At 35.3% G+C, this 24,470-nt stretch overlaps 1 protein-coding gene across 4 annotated transcripts in view; it reads right to left on the bottom strand.

The window, feature by feature from the left end:
- TBCK (TBC1 domain containing kinase) overlaps positions 1 to 24,470 on the bottom strand; it is a 231,950-nt gene that overhangs the window by 30,155 nt on the left and 177,325 nt on the right. For all 4 annotated transcript variants that reach the window (XM_082606857.1, XM_082606856.1, XM_082606859.1 and 1 more), the window contains exon 24: positions 11,197 to 11,372. In XM_082606857.1, the coding sequence (XP_082462983.1) occupies positions 11,197 to 11,372 (176 nt within the window). The remainder of the gene's footprint in view (positions 1 to 11,196; positions 11,373 to 24,470) is intronic.

The following is a 24,470-nucleotide window of genomic DNA, read 5'->3' as shown; positions in this document are numbered from 1 at the left end:
ATGGTTTGATGTTTTTAAAAAACCCACTAGATTAAATGTTAAAATGCTTGACAAAGTAAGATTGCAACAGAGTCTTTTGGGTAAGAGAAAAGTTATAATCCAAAATGCAAAACTTTTTCAAACATTTTTCAGGCTATCTTAACACTTTGGAAGATAAGACACAAAAGAAAAAAACGTCTTAAACCACACTTTCTCTATTCTTAGTTTAGTTCAAGCAAAAAAATCCTGGAAGACATATAAAAGCACTCATCCAAGAACACTCTTGTCATAAAAATTCTAGTGCAAATAAGATTGCGTAAGCACAAATGCTTGTAGACAGGGTGGTCAAACCTGTAAATAGCTATCCTTAACTGTGAGACTGGTAAATAGCTGAGGAGAATGAGACTGGCCTAGTTACACATTAATATATTTACAATGAACATTTTCTTTTTAAGTAAGTTGGACGATGAAGACAATTTTGGTTATTTAAGGATCTTGTTTCCTTGGTAATTATTTACATTTCACTGCCTACATTAGAAATTCTCATGTGACACAAACATCATATGATGAAGTAGAACTTTTTAAGGCAATTTCTAAACACATGAGAGGCTGTCAGATTATACTGTAAAGGTAGGCAGTTGAATATTATTTTTAACCTTCTGAGTCTTTCATAATCATAATAAAATATTAGGTGTTTGAAAAATGAGCACAGAATAGATTCTGTACATTTTGTGTTAATTGGACAGAATACGTAAAGTAAAACAGAAGTTGATTTCTGACATATAGTGACTCTGATTAATCCTGGGCAAAACATGGCAAGAAGAGCAAAATGATACAGAATACACTGAGATAAGCACTTTCTCCATGTTCTAAGGACGTAAGTTTTACTTCCTTGTACTGCAGTGGAAGACAAGTATGTGTAAGTTCTTAATAATAAGGCAGTATTAGAGATGAACATGCAACAATATATATTTTAGGATTACGACTGTTACTTTATTGCTTTCCTCATATTCTAGACAAAAATTTGGACTCTTTGCATTTGCCTTTTGCATTTAGAAAAGCCAGTGCTTGTCAGCATAAGCACAGGCATGGGGTAAACAATACCCACACTTAAAGAGGTCCCAACAGACAGACACTATACTGTAAACTTAAAAAGCTTCAGCTTCAAAGTACCCAGTTTAGAGAGTATTAAGGCAATAGAAGCCCAAGTATTTATGTGGTAATTAGTCCCGATCACATATACATCTTGACAGTGTACTTATAACAATGTCCACCATAATTTTCAGATTGGTTTTCGCAAAAACCACAATAAAAAACAATGGCACACACACTAGCTTTTTACCTTTCAATGTTTATAAGACATTTTTGCTATTAGGATTTTTGATGATGTCTTTGAAGGAATTAAAAAATACAAGATATGATTAAAGAAGTCAGCAGTAATTACAATGAAATCTCTTCCATGGAATAATAGTAGCTATAAAAAAAACAGAAAAGCATCTTGTTATTATAGCAGTCACCAAGTCAGGTGTTTGTACCTTAAATTTTTTTTGTGATAAAAAGAGTTGGTTTATTAGAACAATATTAACAGGTAATGATGATATGCATTATCTTGTAGGTTTCTAAGATACGAAGACTTTCCTGTATTCATAAGTCAGTCTATATAAAAGTACTACAAGTAGATGCTTCATACTTTAATCAAGCAGATAGAAAAATATATCAGTTCTAAGAACAACATAGGTACACCATATAGGTAAATTACATAGATAAATGTTCATATTCCAGAAAAATTCTTCACTTTACTAAAAGATTTTTAAATTCCTTTAAAATATTTAATGGCTCAAAATTCAACACAAATAATCTCATGTTTTCTAAATCCTAAAAGAGCACAGCATTTCTCACTTAGTGACATCATACCTCTATACAAAGCATACTAGTATCTTACCAGAGCACTTCTGAAGGTATGTGTACTTTTATGTTGGCTTGTCTGTTTGCTATGTTAGCTAATTATAATTAGTGTTAAAGAGCTCAAAGTAAATGTTATACCTTTTTTTTTTTTTTTTTGAGGTACGCGGGCCTCTCACTGTTGTGGCCTCTCCCATTGCGGAGCACAGGCTCCGGACGCACAGGCTCAGCGGCCATGGCTCACGGGCCAAGCCGCTCCGCGGCATGTGGGATCTTCCCGGACCGGGGCACGAACCCGTGTCCCCTGCATCGGCAAGCGGACTCTCAACCACTGCGCCACCAGGGAAGCCCTAAATGTTATACCTTTAATATTAATATATCAAAATCCAAAAGTTTCCTATTATATAACTAAATAGCATTAACTGATACAAAAATTATATCTTTAGATACCATTTTTTCTTGCTAAATCTATTGTTGCTTTCCTTGAATAGCACCACCGTCCCCAAGTCAGTCTAAAACCTCATTTTTGTCATCTCAATAGTGGCAACATTCAACTGTAGTGTACTAATAAATAGCATCCTCCTATCTCTAGTCCCATTTTCACTCGCCTATTTCAGACACTCACTACCTTGAACTTAGACTATCGCAGTAGCTTTTTGTTTTCTCCAACTCTCATCTTTTCCCTTGGAAATCCATTTTATTCACGATGTTACATTAAAAATTTTGAAACAAGCTCTGATTATCACATCCATGCTGAGAAACCTTCCATGGCTGCCTATAAGACAAAGCCCAAATTTCTCAGTTCAGCCCTTATGAATAGAACCAAACTATTTACTTCAATCCCAGCCAAACTGAATTACATGCTGTTTCCAGTATATGTTCTGCCTAGTTCTTGTCTTTTTCTCTGCCTAAATAGCTTTTCTCCATAATTTTGAGTGTTCAAGTATTACCCATGCTTCGAGAGTTTTCTCCATGAAATTTTCCCTTCCCACAGTATCTGTATATCTCTCATGATAGCAATTTGATTTTAAATAAAACATACTAATGTACCTGACTTCCACCAAGACTTTAAATAATTTATAGGAAGGATCTGTATTTATCTGATCTATGAAACTCTTACAATGCTTAATACAGTATCTAGAATACATCTAACATATTTGTTGAGTAAATAGATTTCAGAATTGTGTCAAACCTAGAGTAACTAGTGGCAGCTGCAAATACGCTAAATGCCTCCTGGCCTTCCTAGCTAGTGGCACCACTACTTATCAATACCTGTAAGTGCCATGATATAGAATTCTCTTTTGTCAAAATACAGTATGAGAAAAAAAGAAAGAAACAGCTACAGAAGTCATTTTCCTGGATTTTCTCCAGCACAGATACCAACCCAAAGGGCCTAGTAAAACTAGGTTATTTCAGGGTGAAGCTAGAGACTTCACTCTCTGTGACTGCAAATATGAAGGAATATTTATGCACATCAAATCTTTGGGTGATTCTATCCTTCTAGTCTTGCCTGCACCATTACCTCCATTCTCATCCTTCTTCCCACTGCATTAATCTCTCTAAAACACAAATCTGAGCATGCCACTTACCTAATTAAAATTCTCTAATACTCTCACAGCCTATGGAATAAAACCCAAACTTCTTAGCATGTTATGCAACATTCTCTATAAGCTGCCTTTGTCTACTTTAGTCTCACTTCTCACCATCATATATTCCAGCCATGCACATCCAGAGTAATTGTAATTCCCTGAATGTGTCTTCCTCACCCTCTGTGCACCCATACACTATGTTTTTTTTCAGTCTGAAATGTCCTCTTTCTCTTCATTGCTAGGGTGACTTCCACTCGTCTTTCAAGACCCATTTCAGGCATCACCTGGCTTAGGTGACCATCCTTATATTCCCATGGCTTTCTGAGTATGCCTCAGACATAGAGCATTTCATACTGTATTGTAATTATCTATCTAACGTGTCTTAGCCACAAGATTATGAGCTCCTGTTGGGCAGGGGCTCTGATTTAACCTAGCAAAGCAGGTTCTCATGCAGGAATGACTCAACGATTTTTTAAAATTAATTAATTAATTTGTTTTTAAATTTTTGGCTGTGTTGGGTCTTCGCTGGCTATGTGCGGGCTTTCTCTAGTTGCAGCGAGCGGGGGCTACTCTTCCTCGCAGTGCACGGGCTTCTCATTGTCGTGGCTTCTCTTGTTGAAGAGCATGGTCTCTAGGCGCGCGGGCTTCAGTAGTTGTAGCACATGGGCTTAGTTGCTCCGCGGCATGTGGGATCTTCCCAGGACAGGGATGGAACCCGTGTCCCCTGCATTGGCAGGCAGATTCTTAACCACCGCGCCACCAGGGAAGCCCTGACTGGCTGATGGAATGAGACTGATGGCACTCAGGAACTGGGGCAATGGATGGGTGTCAGAGCAAATAGGATATCTTTAACAATTAATGTACTTCTCACAACTAACTATTAATCCAGACACTGGAGATATTTTTCAGTAGAGGCTATCATATATTCCCACATTATACAAGGGCCATTCAGATATGGGAATACAACTGGATAGAAATTATAATTCAAGTAGCTTAAACCTAGATCCAAATGGGATGAAAAAAAATCTTACTAAGCCTCCACATTATCTATCTTGCTCTGAACACAACTATCTCTATATTACTTTGAAGACTTTTTTAGAAGTTAATTCTTCAGGACACAGAGACAAGAGCAATACTAGCATTTACTAAGGAGGAATAATGTGGAGTAATAATGAAAACAACTGAGTTTATGTGTTTTTCAAATTAAAAAAATTAAGCCTGAGGTGGTCTTTCCTATAGCTTCTGATATTAAAAAAAAAAAAAGGTAAGCGTTTTACAAATAAAGCTGCAAAAAAAGCCTTGACTTCAAGGAAATGAGAATATATTCTTTTGAAGTATTTATGTTCATAGATAATAGTTGGACCCACATTTACATTGCTAAGACCACACTTAATATGAACTCCAGAAAATTTGAAACTCTAAATATTTAGAAATATTAAAGAAAACAACAGTTTAAATTGTGTATTATCTTTAAAGCAATTAATATTAGTACTTATGAAATTTATGCCACTACATGAGAAACATTTTCTATTGCCTCTTTAAAATATTCAATTATTGATATTATTATTGATATTCAATTATTCAAATATTCAATTATTATTTGCTCTGAAATCACCATTATGTATTGAAGAACAAACATAACTGACCCGAACCTTTACCTAGATTAACAATTCATGTTTCTTTCTTATAAAAACAAAAATAAAATAGGATTTCAACAAAAACTTAGTTGTTTAGCCTCCCTGATACAAGCTGTTTAGCTCTAATATTAAGAATGTAGACTTGATTATCTCTAGGGTTCCTTCTTATTGTAAAGTTGGGATTATGTCTTTATTGCCAAGTGTGTGAAGTGTATCTTCATGTCCTCCAGCTTTCCCTTTCTATACTCCTCTTCCCTACTGGTCCCCACTGAGGTTAGGGGTAGTTCCCTCAGATTGTTGACATGCTTCTCCTCACCTACAACCATAAAAACTGATAATAGATTAAAATATGACCTCTTGCAGGGTATTTTTAAGTGGGAATATTTATATCACAAGCTAAATGACTAAAGCTTTAACAGAACTTCAGGTGATGGGGTTCAGGACATGCTACCTTAAATTACGGCATCTTGGCATACTGAATATCTTAAGCTGAAGAAATTTGAGAAATGTCATGTGTAGAAAGGACTTTCTGACCTTCCCAAGAATCAGGTCATAAAACCTTCAACTGAGAAGTGCCCTCCTTATACCCAGAGGATAGGTACATCCTTATCTTCAAGACAGAGGAACACCAAGAGGAATCTGAATGGACAGGCCTTGCTAAGTTGTCCTCAGTTTATTACAAAAGTCTACTACACTTAGCTCAAATCCCTTTTGCCCTATCACATTTTCCTGTGACTGTTCACTCTTCATCAGACCTAGCTTAAAAACACCCAGGTTTAACCATTTCTTTAGGTTTTCCTTACAAAGGCTCCCATGTCATGTAAAACTTATATTAAATAAATTTGTATATTTTTCTCTTGTGAATTTGTCTTCTGTTACAGGGGCCTAAGCCAAGGACTTAGAAAAGTAGAGAAGAAAAGATATTTTTCTTCCCCTACATGCATAGGAGAGTTCTAGGGAGTGGTAAGGCTGTCCTTTGAATTTGTTGGTAGACAGTAACTTATTTTGCTGAAGGATAATGTTGCCTCCCTCCTTTTCATAAACAATCATTTCAATTATTTTACATAGGTAAAGAAAGATGATGTGAAAGTTAATTTTATACATTTACTCTCCTGAAAACACATATGAGGAAAACAAATTTTCAGCCATATGAAGATGTATCACCTATATGAAGAACTGTATTAGCCAAATTTCCCTGTTTCAATGATCCATAAAAGCAAAATAGAGGATAAAAATTATATAGAGAGACTATAAACAATTTGAAAAACATTATAAACAACACTTCAAACGTAACTTTCTTTGCAGAAGAAAAAGGTGTTAACAGAGTTTCTTTTTCTTTTTTTTCTCCTCTACTGTATAGAACTATAATTTGTTGACATGGGAGAAATAAAATTATTTTAAAAATATAGTAGCATTAAATATTTATTCATTTCTTAAACAGACAGAAAAAGTCACGTTAATCCCAGAGTTTAACTGCAAAATTAAGTGTTAGTCTACAAAAATGACTCCTTCAAAAAATATGAGGATTTCAACAGGCTTAATCTGTTAGTTTTAAAATATCAGCATCTTAGTGATAGTTTTGGGAAAATTTAATAAAAAATATTTTGAATATACTAAATCTTATAAATGAAGTTACTATAGCAGGAAAAAATCTTTCTAACATGCTACCTCTCTCAAAACATTCCAAATTTGCTTTCCAATATTTAAGAGTTAATTTTTCCTTGAATCTGTGGCTGTGTTAGTATAAAGACAACTATTAGATTTATTTAGTTGGGATTAGGCCCCGTACATACAGAGGCACTGAAAGCAATAGCTGAGTTTGTAAGATTTGAAAGAATGTGTACTGTGTCTGAACACATAGTTTGGAATCAATACATGCCTCAGTCATTAATTTCGATTAACTGATTTCTCTCAGTCTTGTTTAAGCTTGCTTAACAGTCCTATGAAGAGACCAAACAGCCACCTGCATAAAGCTTGGAGAATAAAGCTTAGGAACATGAGGTTGGCTCTACCAATTGTCAGTTATATGGCCTTGGGCAAGTTGCTTAAGCCTTTTCAAGCCTCAGTTTCTTCATCAGAAAACAGAGATAATTACTTTATGCCATGCTTGGCACACTGTGAGAGCTTAATGATAGCTATTACTGGAAGTCAATTCACTTGAATCTATTAAATCTTAATAAATCTATTCATTCTAAGTGCCTCTTGTTTTAAAGTAACAGGTAAGGCATAATACTGCCACCATGTACATTTGCATTTTCAACAGGACAGTGAAAAGCCTTTAACCAACAGCATAAGTCTCCAATGGTAGATTTTTAGGAATCAGTGATTACAGGTATCCAAGCAATTAAGGGCATGTTAGTAACTCTAAAATCACACTGTAGAGATTTCTGCCTGTCCCATACCTTCTGGCTTCAGTGACTTTACCACCTCTGACTTCCTCTCTTACTGTACTGGTATCCTTGCTGGTCCAAAATGGCCAAGCATGTTCATAGATCAGGGTCTTTGCCTTCACTCTTCCTTCTGCCTAGAATGTTTCTCCCTGCATCATTTATAGCCTGCCTCTTTACATCATTCAGCTGTGCTGAAATATCACCTTTTCTCAGTCTTTTCTTCAGTACTTTGTCAAACTGTATCACTCTCTATCCTTCTCCTTGCTTTATTTTTATGTATAGCACTTATTCCTATTTAAGACCATATGATAAATATATTTATCTATTTCTCCAATTAAAATGTAATTTCCATGACTGCAGGGGAATTTGCCATTTTGTTTACCAACAAATCCTCAAAATCTAGTACACTACTGACTAGCACACACTAAGACAACCAGTAAATATTTGTTGAATAAATGAATGTGAGATTACATGAATATTTCTAGCTCTAAATTCTGATTCTACTGACTTTTTATGAGTACAGTCTTGCTTCTAGATTTAAAGGAAGAAAGGCCTCAGAAATCACTGGATCACTTACAGAATGCAAAAGGACATATATTGCCAACTGTCTCCTTATAACATTGAAGGGAAAATTCAATGGGTATAGGTAAGAGAGTGTGGGACACTGTGTCTGCCATCCTGACTTTTCCCTTTATATATTCTGGGGAATTTCTAGGTGCCAAACCTAGTGCTGGGGCTACAGAAGTTAAAAGGACATGAGTCCTATCCATATCTTGCTTCTCTTATTCAGAGATTACTTTCCTGTTGATGCAGTTTTTGTCTGTACCACTCATTTAGTATTTAATACATACTGTCTTTACTGTTTATTTTCCACATGAAATATTTTAATGTTTATATTCTTCATACCAAAAGCAACCTAGTGAATAAGAACTATAATGTATACCTTCTTCTTAAAAAATTATCCACAGCACTACAGAGTAATATTTATTGGTTGCTATTAATAATAATGACATCTAAAAAATCAAACATCACATTCTACCATATTAATTTGAAGCACTTAATTTATGAATTTCTTCATTACTATGCACACACTTTTTCCTTGCCTTTAATTCCTTGAGCACAGGATTTAAGATTAATATAGTTAGATGGGACTTCCCTGGTGGTGCAGTGGTTAAGAATCCGCCTGCCAATGCAGGGGACACGGGTTCAATCCCTGGTCCGGGAAGATCCCACATGCTTTGGAGCAACTAAGCCCATGTGCCACAACTACTGAGTCAGCCCTCTAGAGCCCACGAGCCATAAATACTGAGCCTGCATGCTGCAACTACTGAAGCCTGCGCTCCTAGAGCCCGTGCTCCACAACAAGAGAAGCCACTGCAATGAGAAGCCCACACACAGCGACGAAGAGTAGCCCCTGCTCACTGCACCTAGAGAAAGCCATGCTTGGCAATGAAGAACCAACGCAGCCAAAAATTAAAAAAAAAAAAAGAATAGAGTTAGAAATGTTACTTATTTCTTCATAATGTAATCAAATGGGTATGCATCATAAGACATTTTAAAAGGTCCATGAGTTTTCTGGCCTTGGAGGGCCATGTGTAGGTAGTTTGGATTCCTCAACCAAAGGGGATTTCAGAACCCACAGCTCTCCATTCTTCACTGTTTTCTTGATACTAGAAAAGACCTAGTGATAACCAATGACTTTTGGAAGTCATTTAGCTTGTGGTTTCTCTCAAAGCACTATGATGGATATACATGTGTCAACACTTGTTATTTAGAGGTGAGATAGAAGTAGATACGTGGCAAAGTAAGAGCATCCTGGAAAAGTTAGGAATGTTGTGAGGATAAATGGCCCAACATTAAGACATCTTGGTTTTTAATCAGGCTTTCAAAAGGGGATTTAGAAATTTTCACATGTTGGGTCCTTTGGGAGGGTTGTAAAAGATGAGTGACTTTATTTTCCTTTCTTCATCCCCTTGGACCCACCCTCAGTCTAAAGTGGCACAGAGAAATACTGATTATCTTCCTCTGGCTTGTAATTGTAGACAGTACAACAACCAAGCCAGGTCTCTGCCTAGTTCCAAACTTTAACCAAGTATTGTGGGATGATATAAAGGTACTCCTACATTGGGCAACTCACCTATACTTATCAGAGAACAATGTTCAGGTGAGCTGCTCTGCTTTCTACTGTTCTATTTATATGTATCCTGCAGAAAATAAAGGAGAATATCAATAAAAAATAAAGTCGGTCTACAAGGTTTGGAAAACTCGGATTGAATGTCACTTTCATATTGTGTATATTTTAAAATTTCAAGTAGTTAAGTAGTTTGAAAGGAAATACCAGGAGAGCAGTGTGTACATAAACTGCTTTAATTATTTTAGTAATAGTGCTTAACATCAGAATAGAGCACTATAATGTTATGCTTTTTTTGATGGTTTTATGAGACTATAACTAAAGGCTCAACCAAAAGAAACAAACTAAAAAGTTAAAAAACTAAAAGTATTTTAAACCCTTGAAGTAATAGATAAGAACTTCTACATCAGGGGTCCCCGACCAGTCCACTGGTACTGAATGCTTCTTTTGGGAGTCCACTCATCTACTCTGCTAAGGAACTTCTAGTATCCCTGAGGCCATAACATCAGGAACATGAACATTTATATTCTCTCCAAACTCAGGGGTCTCACAGTTTAGGGAAAGTAGAAACTTATCACAAAAAGATGGTGATGTACCATTTGAAATAGCAGGCTTTCAAACTGTATTTTCAGTAACCTAAGATTCTAGGGATTGCTTCAGGAGTTCTGTAAATGTATGGTTTGAATTTCATTTTAAAATTTCACTTCAAAAATTATGATTGAAAATACGCGCATGGAAACTTATATGCCGATTTTAGCATATAAGAAACCAACAACCTGCTAACCCTCATCTACATATAACCCTCATTTATAGTTAGTAAATGCTACAAACGTTAACTTTTGAAGAAAATTAATTGTAAAAAATTTCTTCATTTATATTTTATATATTGAGTTTTTAAGAAAGATTTTATTTTAAAAGGGAGTTACCTGGTTCGAAAAAAATCTGAAAATCATTTACCTAGATTCTAGAGTATAGAGCATCAAGGCATGCTTTACAAAAATCTGACAGATGATGAAAATATAAGGAAAAAGACTGAACTATTACTATTTTGTAACTTTTCATACTTTAATGCCAAGCAAAACCACCAGAAGTTATGGTACATTTAATATTAAAATGTCAGTGGAAAATACTTTAACATGTTCTCTATAAGCCAACATTTTGAAAATTATAATAAATAAAAGTTCAGTGTTGAAATCTGGTTCACTTTCCTCTCTAGGCTATGAGGTAGACAAAGTAAATACTTACGCTTCATCTTTGCTAAACTTTTATCTGTACCAGGAAGGATTCCCACAAGAACAGCAATATATAGCAGTGAAACACAAAAACCAAGAAAATAGCCCACTATTCTGGTGTTGTTTGGGAAATATTTTAAGGTTTCTGGTATGTAATGTTATCTTATGAAACATTATGCAAGTCTGTTCTGGCATCCAGTTTGACAGTTATTTAGCTATCTGAATTCAGAGGAATCCCAACTATGTTCATTGTTCCTACCACATGCCCTTTAAGTTAAAAGGAAGAAATGTGAATGAAGCAGTACCACCCTTTAAAACCTCAGGTGTAAAGGATACTCTTCACTATTCCGGATGTCAACTACCAGGAGCTTTGGTTTACTGGACTTTGTCTTCTTGGTGGGTGTTTTGAAGTGGCCTGTCACTGTAAGCTCACACAAGTCAATCAGGTCCTCTGCTGAAATCCGGGGGGATACTTCTGACTTTAGGTCATTTAATGGAATGGATTCTCTTGACTGAAAAAAAAAAGCACAAACAACAGAAACATTGAGAACATTATAGAGAGACAAACTATAGCCAGTACAGAATATCTTCAGGTTTTTTATGTCAATTACTATAGCATATGGGAGAACAGGAAACTGTATCTCATTTTAGCAGTGTACTGTGTAACTGTATTCCCTACCACTGATGTTTACTTTTTTATTAGTCACACATATAGGAAAGCATTATTCTTTTGCTTCACTACAAGTTCCTGGCTCAAATGTGATAGAAAGAGATGAGGCAGAACTGACTGATTTAAGAAAGATTTGACCTTGGTGTTGGTTCCAATCAAATGCATCATATGTGAGGAGTTTTTCCCAAAGGAAAGACCGATTGCCTTGTGAAATGGTAAGAACGGGAGAGAGGAATCACTGCCGAATTCATAACTTTCCGAAATTTTTTGTGTGTATCAGCAAAGAACTTTAATATGTTGCAAGCATGTTCCTCTGCAAATTAACTTTAGGAGATTAGTAAGTTATATTTTGGACAAATTATACTACTTTGCTTTTTTAAAAAAATAATTATAAAAAAATAATAATTATAATATAAAAATACAGAATCTAGCTTTCCTTTTATTAGACAGTTTTATATGCAATTTTACTATCCATTATACAATATCCACTTAGGGGCATAAAAGTAAAACTTCCTCTATACAATTTACGTCTTACTTAGTATCACTGACATTGGTATTTTCCTGTGTGACTAGGGTTTCAAATTCATGGAACTTTGTTTATTGACAATGGACAAGAATTTAGAATAACTATAGAACAGCTCTGAAAACGTCTGCCCAAGAACCTGTACATATAATTATCATTTATCATTTCTGCTCAAGAACCTGTACATACAATTATATTAAACTTAGATATCCAAATATCAGAAACCAATTGGTATGAGAATGACTTTTTTTTTTTTTTTTTTTTTTTTTTTTTTTTTTGCGGTATGCGGGCCTCTCACTGTTGTGGCCTCCCCCGTTGCGGAGCACAGGCTCCGGATGCGCAGGCCCAGCGGCCATGGCTCACGGGCCCAGCCGCTCCGCGGCATATGGGATCCTCCCAGACCGGGGCACGAACCCGTATCCCCTGCATCGGCAGGCGGACTCTCAACCACTGCGCCACCAGGGAGGCCCGAGAATGACTTTTTAAAAAATTAATATTCTATTTTTAACCCAGAGTCAGAATTTATTTAGCAACGTTACTGATAAAAATTATCCTTCAGTGGAGTGGGCTTTCTGAAAGGGCTATCTGGATGTGTTAGCGATAATGCTAACCAAGCAAGCAAAAATCCAAACCTGGTAACAAGACAGGTATTTTACTGTGCTCATTAAACTACTGGGAGAATGACTTTGTCATGGTACCTGGAGTCTGAAATGGTAGACTTTTTTTTGGTATATGGTGTTAGAAAATGTTCTAATTTCATTTTTTTACATGTAGCTGTCCAGTTTTCCCAGCACCACTTATTGAAGAGACTTTTTGTCCATAGTATATTCTTGCCTCCTTTGTAGTAGATTTATTGACTATAGGTGTGTGGGTATATTTCTGGGCTCTCTATTCTGTTCCATTGATCTATGTGTCTGTTTTTGTGTAAGCACCAGTTTTGATTACTGCATCTTTGCAGTATAATCTCAAGTTAGGGAGCATGATTCCTCCAGTTCTGTTTTTCTTTCTCAAGATTGTTTTGGCTATTTGGGGTCTTTTGTGTTTTCACACAAATTTTAAAATTATTTATTCTAGCTCTGTGAAAAATGTCATTGGTATTTTGATAGGGATTGCATCGAATCTGTGTATTGACTTGGGTAATATGATTGTTTAAACAATAGTAATTCTTCCAATCCAAGAACATGGTATATCTTTTCATCTGTTTGTGTCATCTTCAATTTCTTTCATCAGTGTCTTATAGTTTTCCGTGTACAGGTCTTTTACCTCCTTAGGTAGGTTTATTCCTAGGTATTTTATTTTTTTTGATTTGATGGTAAATGGGATTGTTTCCTTAATTTCTCTTTCTGATAGTTCATTGTTAGTATATAGAAATGCAATAGATTTTTATATATTAATTTGGTATCCTGCAACTTTACCTAATTCATCATGAGCTCTAGTAGTTTTCTGGTGGTGTCTTTAGGATTTTCTATGTATAGCATCATGTCATCTGCAAACAGTGACAGCTTTTCTTCTTCCTTTCTAATTTTGATTCCTTTCATTTCTTTTTGTCTGATTCTGTAACTAGGACTTCCAATACTATGTTGAATAAAAGTGGTGAGAGTGGGCACCCTTGTCTCATTCCTGGTCTTAGAGGAAATGTTTTTAGCTTTTTACCATTGAGTATGATGTTAGTTGTGGGTTTGTCATATATGGCCTCTATTATGCTGAGGTATTTTCCCTCTATGCCTGCTTTCTGGAGAGTTTTTTATCATAAATGGAAACTTTTTTATGCTTCAGAAGCTTTTTCTGCATCTACTGAGATAATCATATGGTTTTTATTCTTTAATTTGTTAATGTGGTATATCACACTGACTGATTTGCGGGTACTTAAAAAATCCTTGCATCCCTGGCATATTAACTATGAGAATACAGAGCCAGTATCTAGAACACTTTTCCCATATTTTCTGTCATGGGTCCTGGCACTAACTTCAATCTAGTTACCCAGGACAGAAATCTGAAAATCATCACAGATTCTTCATTCTTCCTTATTCCTCATTCCCATCTAACATATCCCCAAATTCCACCATAATAACTCTTGAATCTGTTGCCTGATTCACTGCTCTATCTCAGGGCTTCCATCATCCCTTACATGGACTGTAGAAGCTGTTTGCCCCTCTTGCTGCCTCCTTTTTTCTCTGCTTTGCTCTTTATTTAAAGTCATCCCTTCTAATCCATATGCCAAATGCCATGAGTTAAAATAAAAATCTCATCATGTAAATTTTATACTTAAATACAGCTCCATGGCTTCTAGACACTGATGAAGTGAAATCCAAATTCCTTGGTATAGAATATAAAGCCTTTTATAAATTGGTCTCTGTCTATAATAGGCAGGAGACCATAGGCTTTGGAGTCAGACTACCAGGACTCAAATCTTGGCCGCCCACTCATCAGTGTGTGACTTTGGACATGATATTTAACCGCTCTGCCCAATTTCTTCATCTATAAAGTGGGATAACAGCATTTATCTGAATCCTCCTAGGCTGCTGTAAGAATTAAATGTTAATCTATATAAAATATTTAGAATAGTGTCTGACACACTGTCAGAGTTCAATAAATGTTTGTTATCTTTCACCTTTTTTTCTCATCCCTCACCACCTTGTACCATGTACTTTGGCATTAGCAGACTATTTGCCTTTTTATACCACTGTGTCACCTTTGCCCACGTTGTTCCCTCTGCTTAGAATGCCGCACTTTGTCCATCTAATAAATCCTTGCTCACCTTACAAGTATAAGCTCAAATACTATTTTCTCTGTGAAGAAAGTCTTTTTGACTCCTGGCAGTCTTACTTAGTTCTTCTTCTGTGTCTGCATAGGTGTCAGGTATACATCTTTATTATAATAGGATTATTTACTTCCCACTAGACTGAGAGCTCCTCAAGCATAAGGAAAATGACTTTTATGCCTATGTCTTCCCCAGGTCTTAGCAAATTATCCGACACATAAAAGATATTAAAATATATTTGTTGAATATAAATGAATAAAATGGTTTTTCTAAGTCTTCTATTACTTTTCCTGAGTAACTTTGTGCTATGTATATGTTTCCCAAACAACATGTATATACCTCCATAGTAGTAATTACTATACTTGTAATACATTATCTGTTTCTCCTCTTGACTTACAACATCCTTGAATGCAGGTTCTGTGTCTGTTCATATTTGTATCTCCAAAAGATAGCACAAGGTCTGGAACCAAAAAAACTTAATAGATATTTAATGAATGAATGAGTGAATAAAAATATGATCAAATAACATTACAGAGTCTATTGTTATGTCTGGATTACTAGACAGACTCTTCAGGGATGGCAAATCATAAGATTCTCTCTAGCCTCTGGGCACTGTAATGGTTAATCAAGAACACTGAAATCTATATCTGCCTCAATAATTTCTCACAGCCATCTCTCCTTTCCTCAACTAAAAAATTGAAGATGACAGTTGTTACCATATAAGCTTACAAAATGTACTCTAATTAATTGAAAGAAGTTAGGTGTATATAAAGAAGGCAAAAAAATAAACACACACAAAAAACTATCCCTAGGAAAGTAGGCAAAATAATTTAGTGATAATAAAAATATGAATGAAAGAAAAAATAGATTAAAAAAATAGAGTTGAAACTTTGGGGAATATCAATAAAACTAGAAAACCTGTATGTGAACTGTGTGTACGATAAGAAATGAGAAAAATATAAACAAACATATTTTTATATTTTTTCTCTCTATATATTTTCTTTATATATCGCCCTTCCTTCCTTCCTTCCTAATTATCTATAAATGAGAAAGAATATAAGCATGTAAAAATATTTGAAAAAATAAAAAAAATTGATTCCAAATATCCCCAAAAGAATATAAAATCTGAATAGACCTAAATATCCATAGGCCTAAGTAGAGCTGAAGAGAATTGATGAATGATATGTGTGTGTGTGTATTCAAAAGTCACAGAAAAACTGAATAGACTTTGTAAATACAGGTAAAATTTTAAAGTTTTTAAATGATTACTTTAAAGAAAGGTGCCAAACACATTTTTTTTTTCCTGAAGCAATTCTATCTTGTAACTGTTCCAAGGCAAAGAAAACATTGAAAGGTTATTTTATGAAGTGACCATAACCTAATACTTAAATCTAACAAAGATAGCATTAAACAGCACCCCCCCAATATTCCTTAAGAATATAGGTTCTTAAAAAATCTCAAAACTAGAAAACTGAATGCAGTAGCAATTTAAAAGAATGGCATACTATGACAAAGTAGGGCATATTCCAGGAATGAAGGACGGTTCAATATTAGGACAATTTTAAAAATAATTCATCACCTTTAATTAGTCAAAGGATATGAAGTATGTAATCATCACTGTAGGTGACACAAAGCCATATGTGATAAAACTTCACATTTATTCCCAATTTTAGAAAAAGAAAAACTCATGGTAAACACATATCAGAAGGCAAGTTAATTAGAATGATGAAAGATTTCATTAAGGCAGATGTTCTTTACCTCAAATATTTGACATGCTAATTAATTACGACGCACAGAGGCAGACTTATTAAAATAAAAATGGAGAAATAATATTGTAGCTATCAGTATTATTATTATTATTATTATTATTATTATTATTATTATTATTTTTGGTACACGGGCCTCTCACCACTGCGGCCTATCCTGCTGCGGGGCACAGGCTCTGGACGCGCAGGTCCAGTGGCCATGGCCCACGGGCCCAGCCGCTCCGCGGCATGCGGGATCCTCCCGGATCGGGGCACGAACCCGTGTCCCCTGCATCGGCAGGCGGACTCTCAACCACTGCGCCACCAGGGAAGCCCCAGCATTATTATTTTTATTGTTATGAAAGTTGCTGTGGAGATAATAAGAAAAATAAATACTGAGTGCAAATATTGGAAAAAAATATATATTTCTTAGACAATAGTCTTCTTAGAAAATCTAGAATAATCAGAGGAAAATCCAATAAAACTGGTAAGAATTTGGTACGGTTTTAGTTACAACATACATACAACAAAATCATTAGCTTTTCTCTACAGCAGCAGCAGCCAGTAAGAAAACACAAGGAGCAAAAGCTTTCAATCACAATATCAAAATATTCCTCCAAAACAAAATACTTAGAAATAAGAGAATCACATTTAAAGAAAATGAAAGAGTTTTGTGATGGGCATTTGAAAAACCTGAGAGACATAAAATGCTATCTGGAAAGAAACATTCAATATTACAAGATGTTTATTTTTCCTCAGAACAATGTATTAATATATTACAATTTAATCAAAACTCTAAAAGGATCTTTCTTTCTTTTTTTTTTGCCGTACGCGAGCCTCTCACTGTTGTGGCCTCTCCCGTTGCGGAGCACAGGCTCCGGACGCGCAGCCTCAGCGGCCATGGCTCACGGGCCCAGCTGCTCCGCGGCATGTGGGATCTTCCCGGACCGGGGCACGAACCCGCGTCCCCTGCATTGGCAGGCGGACTCTCAACCACTGCGCCACCAGGGAAGCCCAGGATCTTCCTTTTTGATTTTGAAACATAAGTTCTAAAGTTCATTTGACTAAATAGGTGAGAATGCCAAGAAAATATTGAAAAATAATAAAATACATTGTTATATGTTAAAACTGTATAAAATAATACCACATGATATTGCACCAGAATAGACTAGAAGACAAACAGGACATAATGGGATGCACAGAAACAGACTCCAATACATATAAGTATTTGGTAAAATAGGATTCCATATCAAATCACTGGGGGAAAGGGTATATTATTTAGGATATAGTGTTGGCATCATTTATTACCTAGAACAAAATAAAATCATGTTTCTATCTTATACTACAAAGCAAAATGATTTATAAGTGGAACAAAAAATTATGTATAAAAACTGGAATCACAAAAGAATAAGTATTGATGACTAAAATTATTTTTAAGCATATGGAAAAAGCTGAACTCTTAAAGAAGAGAAATATATGTGAAAAAAATTTAAGATGCCCTTATTATATAAAGAACTCTTTTAATCAATAAGACAAACCAATAAGAAAAAAAATCTGCTTAGTTAAAATGAAGCGAGGGGAGATGTATACATATACTTGACAAAATAAACACAAATAGGTAAAGAAAATTTTTTTACCTCAATCATAGAAATATTAAAAAAACGTATATACAATCATAGAAATAGAAAAAGTAGGTAAGTGTTCTGGGATATCTTTTGTTTGTCCCTCCAGATTCGCTCTCCATTGGCTCCTGCCTCGTTCTCTGCTGGGCGGAAGATTCTATTTGCAACTACAAGAGGGACCCTCGGTCCTCTGGCTTTTAAGGTGGTACAGACAATAGGGAGAGTAAGGTCAGGATATATATTCCCCTGGTTCCCTACTTGAAAAGTCACCTTGGCCTGGCTATGTTTGTTGACCAAAGGTCACTGTTCCTCTCAAGATGGCTTTCTCTACCTGCTTCTCCTTTTTCACGTTCTGATAACCTCTTTCTCCCTGATCCCTTTTGGCCTTTGGGTGGTAACAGGGCTGTTGCTAATGTTCATAATTTACTGCATTATCTCTTATATTTTCACCAACATTCCATGATTATCTTTGTAACTATTATATCTTTGTAATTATTATCTCTGTAATTATTATAACCATTCTTGAATTATCCTAATTTGAGTGTACAATCTTTTGCTGTTGGTTAAACTCTGACAGTAAGCGTGTAGGGAAGAACTATAAAATATGCATTTTAAGGCACATGAAAAGATGCTCAACATTGTTAATTATCTGAGAAATGCAAATCAAAACTACGATAAGGCACCACCTCACACTGGTCAGAAAGGCCATCATTAAAAAGTCTACAAATAACAAATGCTGGAGAGGGCGTGAAGAAAAGGGAACTCTTCTACACTGTTGGTGGGAATGTAAGTTGGTACAGCCACTGTGGAAATGGTATGGAGGTTCCTCAAAAAACTAAAAACAGAGCTACCATATGATCCAGCAATCCCACTCCTGGGCACATATCTGGACAAAACTATAATTCAAAAAGATACATGCACCCCTATGTTCATAGCAGCACTATTCACAATAGCCAAGACACGGAAACAACCTAAATGTCCATCAACAGATGAATGGATAAAGAAGATGTGGTATATATATACAAAGGAATACTTCTCAGCCATAAAAAAGAACAAAATAATGCCATTTGCAGCAACATACAAACAACTAGAGATTCTCATACTAAGCGAAGTAAGTCAGAAGGAGAAAGACAAACATCATATGATATCACTTATATGTGGAATCTAAACTATGATACAAATGAACCTATCGATGAAACAGAAACAGAATCACAGTCATAGAGAACAGACTGGTGGTTGCCAAGGGGGAGGGGTTTGGGAGACGGATGGATTGGGAGCTTGGAGTTAGTAGATGTAAGCTTTTGTATATAGAATGGATAAACAACAAGGTCCTACTGTATAGCACAGAGAACTACATTAAATACCCTACGATAAACCATAATGGAAAAGAATATTTAAAAAAAGAATGTATATATATGTATAACTGAATCACTTTGCTGTACATAGTAATTAACAAAACATTGTAAATCAACTATACTTCAATAAAAATCAGTAAGTAAAATAAAATACATATGTTTTAGATGTGTGAATCAACATAAACTTTCTGGAGAAAAAATTAGTAATATGCATTAAAAATTTTCAAATATGCATGCAATAGAAATTTCTTTTTAGAAATTTGTTCCATGGATATAATCACAGATTGTACAAAGTAGTATGGAAAAATATTTATCAAACATATTGTTTTTCTTAAATTATGAAAAACTGGAAATAATGTCAATGCATGATAAAAGGTGATAGGATAAGTAAGTAACAATGAATTCATATAAAGAAATACCATTCACCCATTAAAATCACATTTTAGAAAAATACTACTTAGTAGAGGAAATATTCAGGATATATTATCAAGGGGAAGAAGACCCTATAAAACAATAAATTCACCAAGATACCAGTTTGATGATGTATATCATAGTGACTATGTAAGTGTGTGTGTAAACACATGCATGTGTGTATAAATATATTTTCATATATATAAGAATGATGCATAGAAATGGTAAAAGTGGTAATCTGTGAGTCAGTGGAATTAATGTGGTTTTTTTAATGATTTTCTGTTTTTAAATTTTAATAATTAAGCATGAGCTGTTTTTGAAAATTTAAACATTTATAAAAATATGATTCTTTTCAACCAGCATTATTATATACTTCTCTTAAATACTTCATAACTATGAATCTAATCTGTCTGAAGACAATTCTTTTCAAATATTTACAGCAATATAAAAAGGTTTCACAAATAAGAACTCATGGCTATATTCACCATTGTAGGTAATCAGATCTGGCACTAGAAAACATATAGAGATGTTAAAGAAAAACAATAAAATCATTATTATTCTTAAATTCTGATAAGTTTTAAAATGATAAAAAAAAAGGATCAGCAAGTAGGGCAGGCTTTCATGCATTCAAGTTCAGAAAGGAGACACACAAAAGCTAATATAGACAATTGAATAAAAAAATGTTTGAAGTTCACTGGAATGTTTCACTGGTAAGGACTACTCTGTTTTTTACATGAAGAAATATTTGAATAAACGGATGTTTATTCACCTCTTCATCAAATGTATGAAGAATTTAGAGAAAAGGGCCTGTTGGCTATGAGGAAGAATATTTAATATACTTTTCCAAACTTCTACCAACACAAATGTAAATTACATTATCATCACAAAATAATTATGAAGTTTTCCTTGTTTAATGTAAGATAATAGAAATTACTTAGTAGATTACTGCCTAAATGGCTGATATTTTTCTTAGCAAGAATTGTGTTTCCTTTAAGAGTAATATATTTTGATCCTGCACTCAGAAAGAGCTCTATTTGTGATCATACTCATAATGTATATTACAAGGTTAAAAACAAAACGACAAACACCCTTCATTATGGAAGGAAGCAACTGTCATATATTATGCTATTTTGTGTGTGTGTGTTTGTGAGTGTGTGTGTGTGTTTAGGGGGAGGGTGAGAAAGAGGGATAAAATAATTATAATTATAATTATAAATAATTAGCCTCTCTAAAGCCACTTGGAAATTAAGGATTCCAAAAGATATTTATAGTACCTGGGTATAAATGAGGCCAGGAGTGCTGCTTTCAGAAGATACATGGTAGATGTGATAGTTTCTTAAAGCTTTTGAGGGATTTTCTCAGGGACAGGATGACCTCAGAATGCCTATAGTACTGGTTCTTTGAGTCATTTTAAAATCTCTTCACTTTGGAAGCAAAGTAACGTTTATTAAACATCTACTTTATAATTCTAGAACCTAAAATAAGGCAGCACAGGAAGTGACACACATTGCATATATATCATATAGAGAGAGATCTACCTTAATTTCGGGCAAAAACACTTAGAAAGATTATTAAATTTCACCGAATAATTAGAATTGGAACACCACCTGTAATACTAAAGATAATCTTCTAAAAGAAAGGTGGAAATATAAATCAGAAAGCATGAAAAGCAAAAGTAGGCACGTTTATAAGGCAGGAAACATCACAGGGCTAACCATGTATTAAATAATGTATGTTTCAACATGATGAAAATAAACACTCTTTAGGACAACTTATAAAAGCAAAACTCTACTCAAAGATCTTTTCAAGTGACATATCATGTTTCTAGGAGAGAGACTGGATCAATATAAACATGCTGATGACAACAAAGAGCCAGGTATATCAATAGCTTAAATTTCTTAGATTTCTTTTGTATCTCTCATAGCAAGAGATGAGAGGGTCTTGCCCAGAGAAGGTGCTGAAATGTCTGATAGATAAATGCATGCATGTGTAACAGGATGCTGAATGATGTTGTTCCTAGGTTGAAACAAAGAGGTTCTAATGTGCTACCAAATAATAGAAACTGCCAACAAAAGCCACCAATGTCTTCCCCAGGGCTGAGAAGGAACAGAAATTACTCTATTACTTCCAACTATCATCCCAGCACCCCTTTGTTCAAGATAAAATGCCCTTCCATTCTCATCCTGCAGGGTAGAGGAGTGGGTGTTTCTAGACACTCAAATCACTCCCCCCTCCCTCACAAGGCAAGTGATGGGGAGTGCCCAAGACAATCATTTGTAGAGATTCGGGCATACCTGAAAGAAGGGGTGGCTGACATTCTATTTTGTAGTAGAATGCCTGTTTACACAGAAGACTTAATAATCTGTCCTATACCTATCTGAGCAGGCAAGAAGTAAGGAGACTTAATAATCTGTCCTATACCTCTGGCAGTGCTGAGAGAGAGGATGGTAAGATGCTTACCTTCTCTGACCTTACATTTCTAAGCTGTATTGCGAGAATAATGACACTTACCTCACAAATTTTCTGTGAGGATCAATTGATATAATAAGTGTAAAAATGTTTGGTAGACTGTAGATCTTTATATAAAATAAATTGTTATTAAAAATCACATCCCAAAAGAAGCAGCTTGAATTTCATGGTAAAGTAGTCTTATTATAGTCTAAATTTTTAATAAATCACCAATTAACAAATATTTAATCTACTAGCTTTGTGCTGGCCATCTTGAGAGAGACAAAATATCATTTCCACCTCAAACAGTCCCTAATCTGGTTGGAAAAAAAAGACTAACATAAAAGCAATAATATATATACATGTGCGTGTGTATGTGGGCCTTGACTTTTCAAAGTATTAAGGTAATAAATGATATTAAATACAAAAAAGCACTAATAAAACTATACAATAATAACAGAGAACATTTATATGGTGCTAACTATGTGCTGGTCACTATGAGAAGCACTTGACATATATGAGCTTATTTCAGTGTTGCAACAATTCTATGAAGTAGGTTTTATTATTTTGATCATTTTATAGAGGAGGAAATTGGGGCAGAGAAAGGTTAAATAACTTAACAAAGGCCACATAATCAGTAAGTAACAGAGCCAGGATTCAAATTTATTCTGGCTCTGGAGTCTGAGCTCTTAACCACATCATTACACTGCTTCTCTTCTAAGATTCCATGTATGGAATCACAGCTACATACTACAAGAATACAGGGAAAGGAATAAACACAATATGGGGAGAAGTAGTTAGCAAAATATAGGTGGAGGAACTAGTATTTCAGTCAGGAAATATCGGTAAGGTTTAGAAAAATAGAAAGGAAGGGGACTTCCCTGGTGGCGCAGTGGTTAAGAATCCACCTGACACGGGTTCTATCCCTGGACTGGAAGATCTCACATGTCGCGGAGCAACTAAGCTGATGTGCCACAACTACTGAGCCTGTGCTCTAGAGCCCGTGAGCCACAACTACTGAGCCTGCATGCCACAACTACTGAGCCCGTGTTCTGCAACTACTGAAGCCTGAGTTCCTAGAGCCCGTGCTCCACAACAACAGAAGCCACTGCAATGAGAAGCCCGCACACTGCAATGAAGAGTAGCCCCCGTTCGCTGAAACTAGAGAAAGCCCACGTGCAGCCGAAGACCCAAGACAGCCATAAACAAACAAACAAACAAATAAATAAAAGAGGAAGAAGAGTGTTGCAAAGTAGGTAATTGTAAGAGTTCTGAAGTGTGAATGAGTGTGGAAATGGTCCATAAGTAATTATTGAGCACCTACTAGGTACCATGCAATGTGCTTGGGATACATTAATGAACAAAACAACGATACTTGTTCTTATAGAACTTAGAGTCAATGGGTATGAAAAAGACAAGGAAGAGACTAGTCTTACTGAGCTGAACATCATCCTGGTAATTAGAGGGAAACAGATTGAATAAGTAGGTAGGGGACAGATCATGAGGGCTCTGAAAGACAGAGAAGCTCAAGGATATAAGATTTTTGGAGGAATGTGTCACATGTTAACAGCAGTATCTTAGGAAGATTAATTTGGCCATATCTTGAAGGATGAATTAGAGATGGGAAAAATGATAGGCAGAAAGACTTGTTAGAAAGTGAATTTTATGAAGATTTAGATTAAGTGATGACACTGGAAATCGAGAGCTTTGCTCTACTCATTACCTTCTTTTTTCCTTCAGTCATTCCCCTGGCCTACAAATATAGTTTTGTATTGGTCTACAGATTTTTCCTAGGCCTACAAATACATCCAATTATCTCCCACTCATAGTGAAAGATAAACATAAAGAATGAATACTAAATAATAAAATTACTCTCCAAGGGGCAAATACTTCCCTAGCTATTATCCCTCTATTTTCTCATCTCCACTTTCTTTTTTTTTTTTTTTTTTTTTTTTTTTTTTTTTTTTTTTTTTTTTTTTTTGTGGTATGCGGGCCTCTCACTGTTGTGGCCTCCCCCGTTGCGGAGCACAGGCTCCGGACGCGCAGGCCCAGCGGCCATGGCTCACGGGCCCAGC

The sequence above is a fragment of the Mesoplodon mirus genome (genome assembly GCF_964341445.2).
Source record: "Mesoplodon mirus genome assembly, chromosome: 2".
Lineage (NCBI taxonomy): Eukaryota > Metazoa > Chordata > Mammalia > Artiodactyla > Ziphiidae > Mesoplodon > Mesoplodon mirus.
This window is presented reverse-complemented; position numbering and strand designations above follow the sequence as displayed.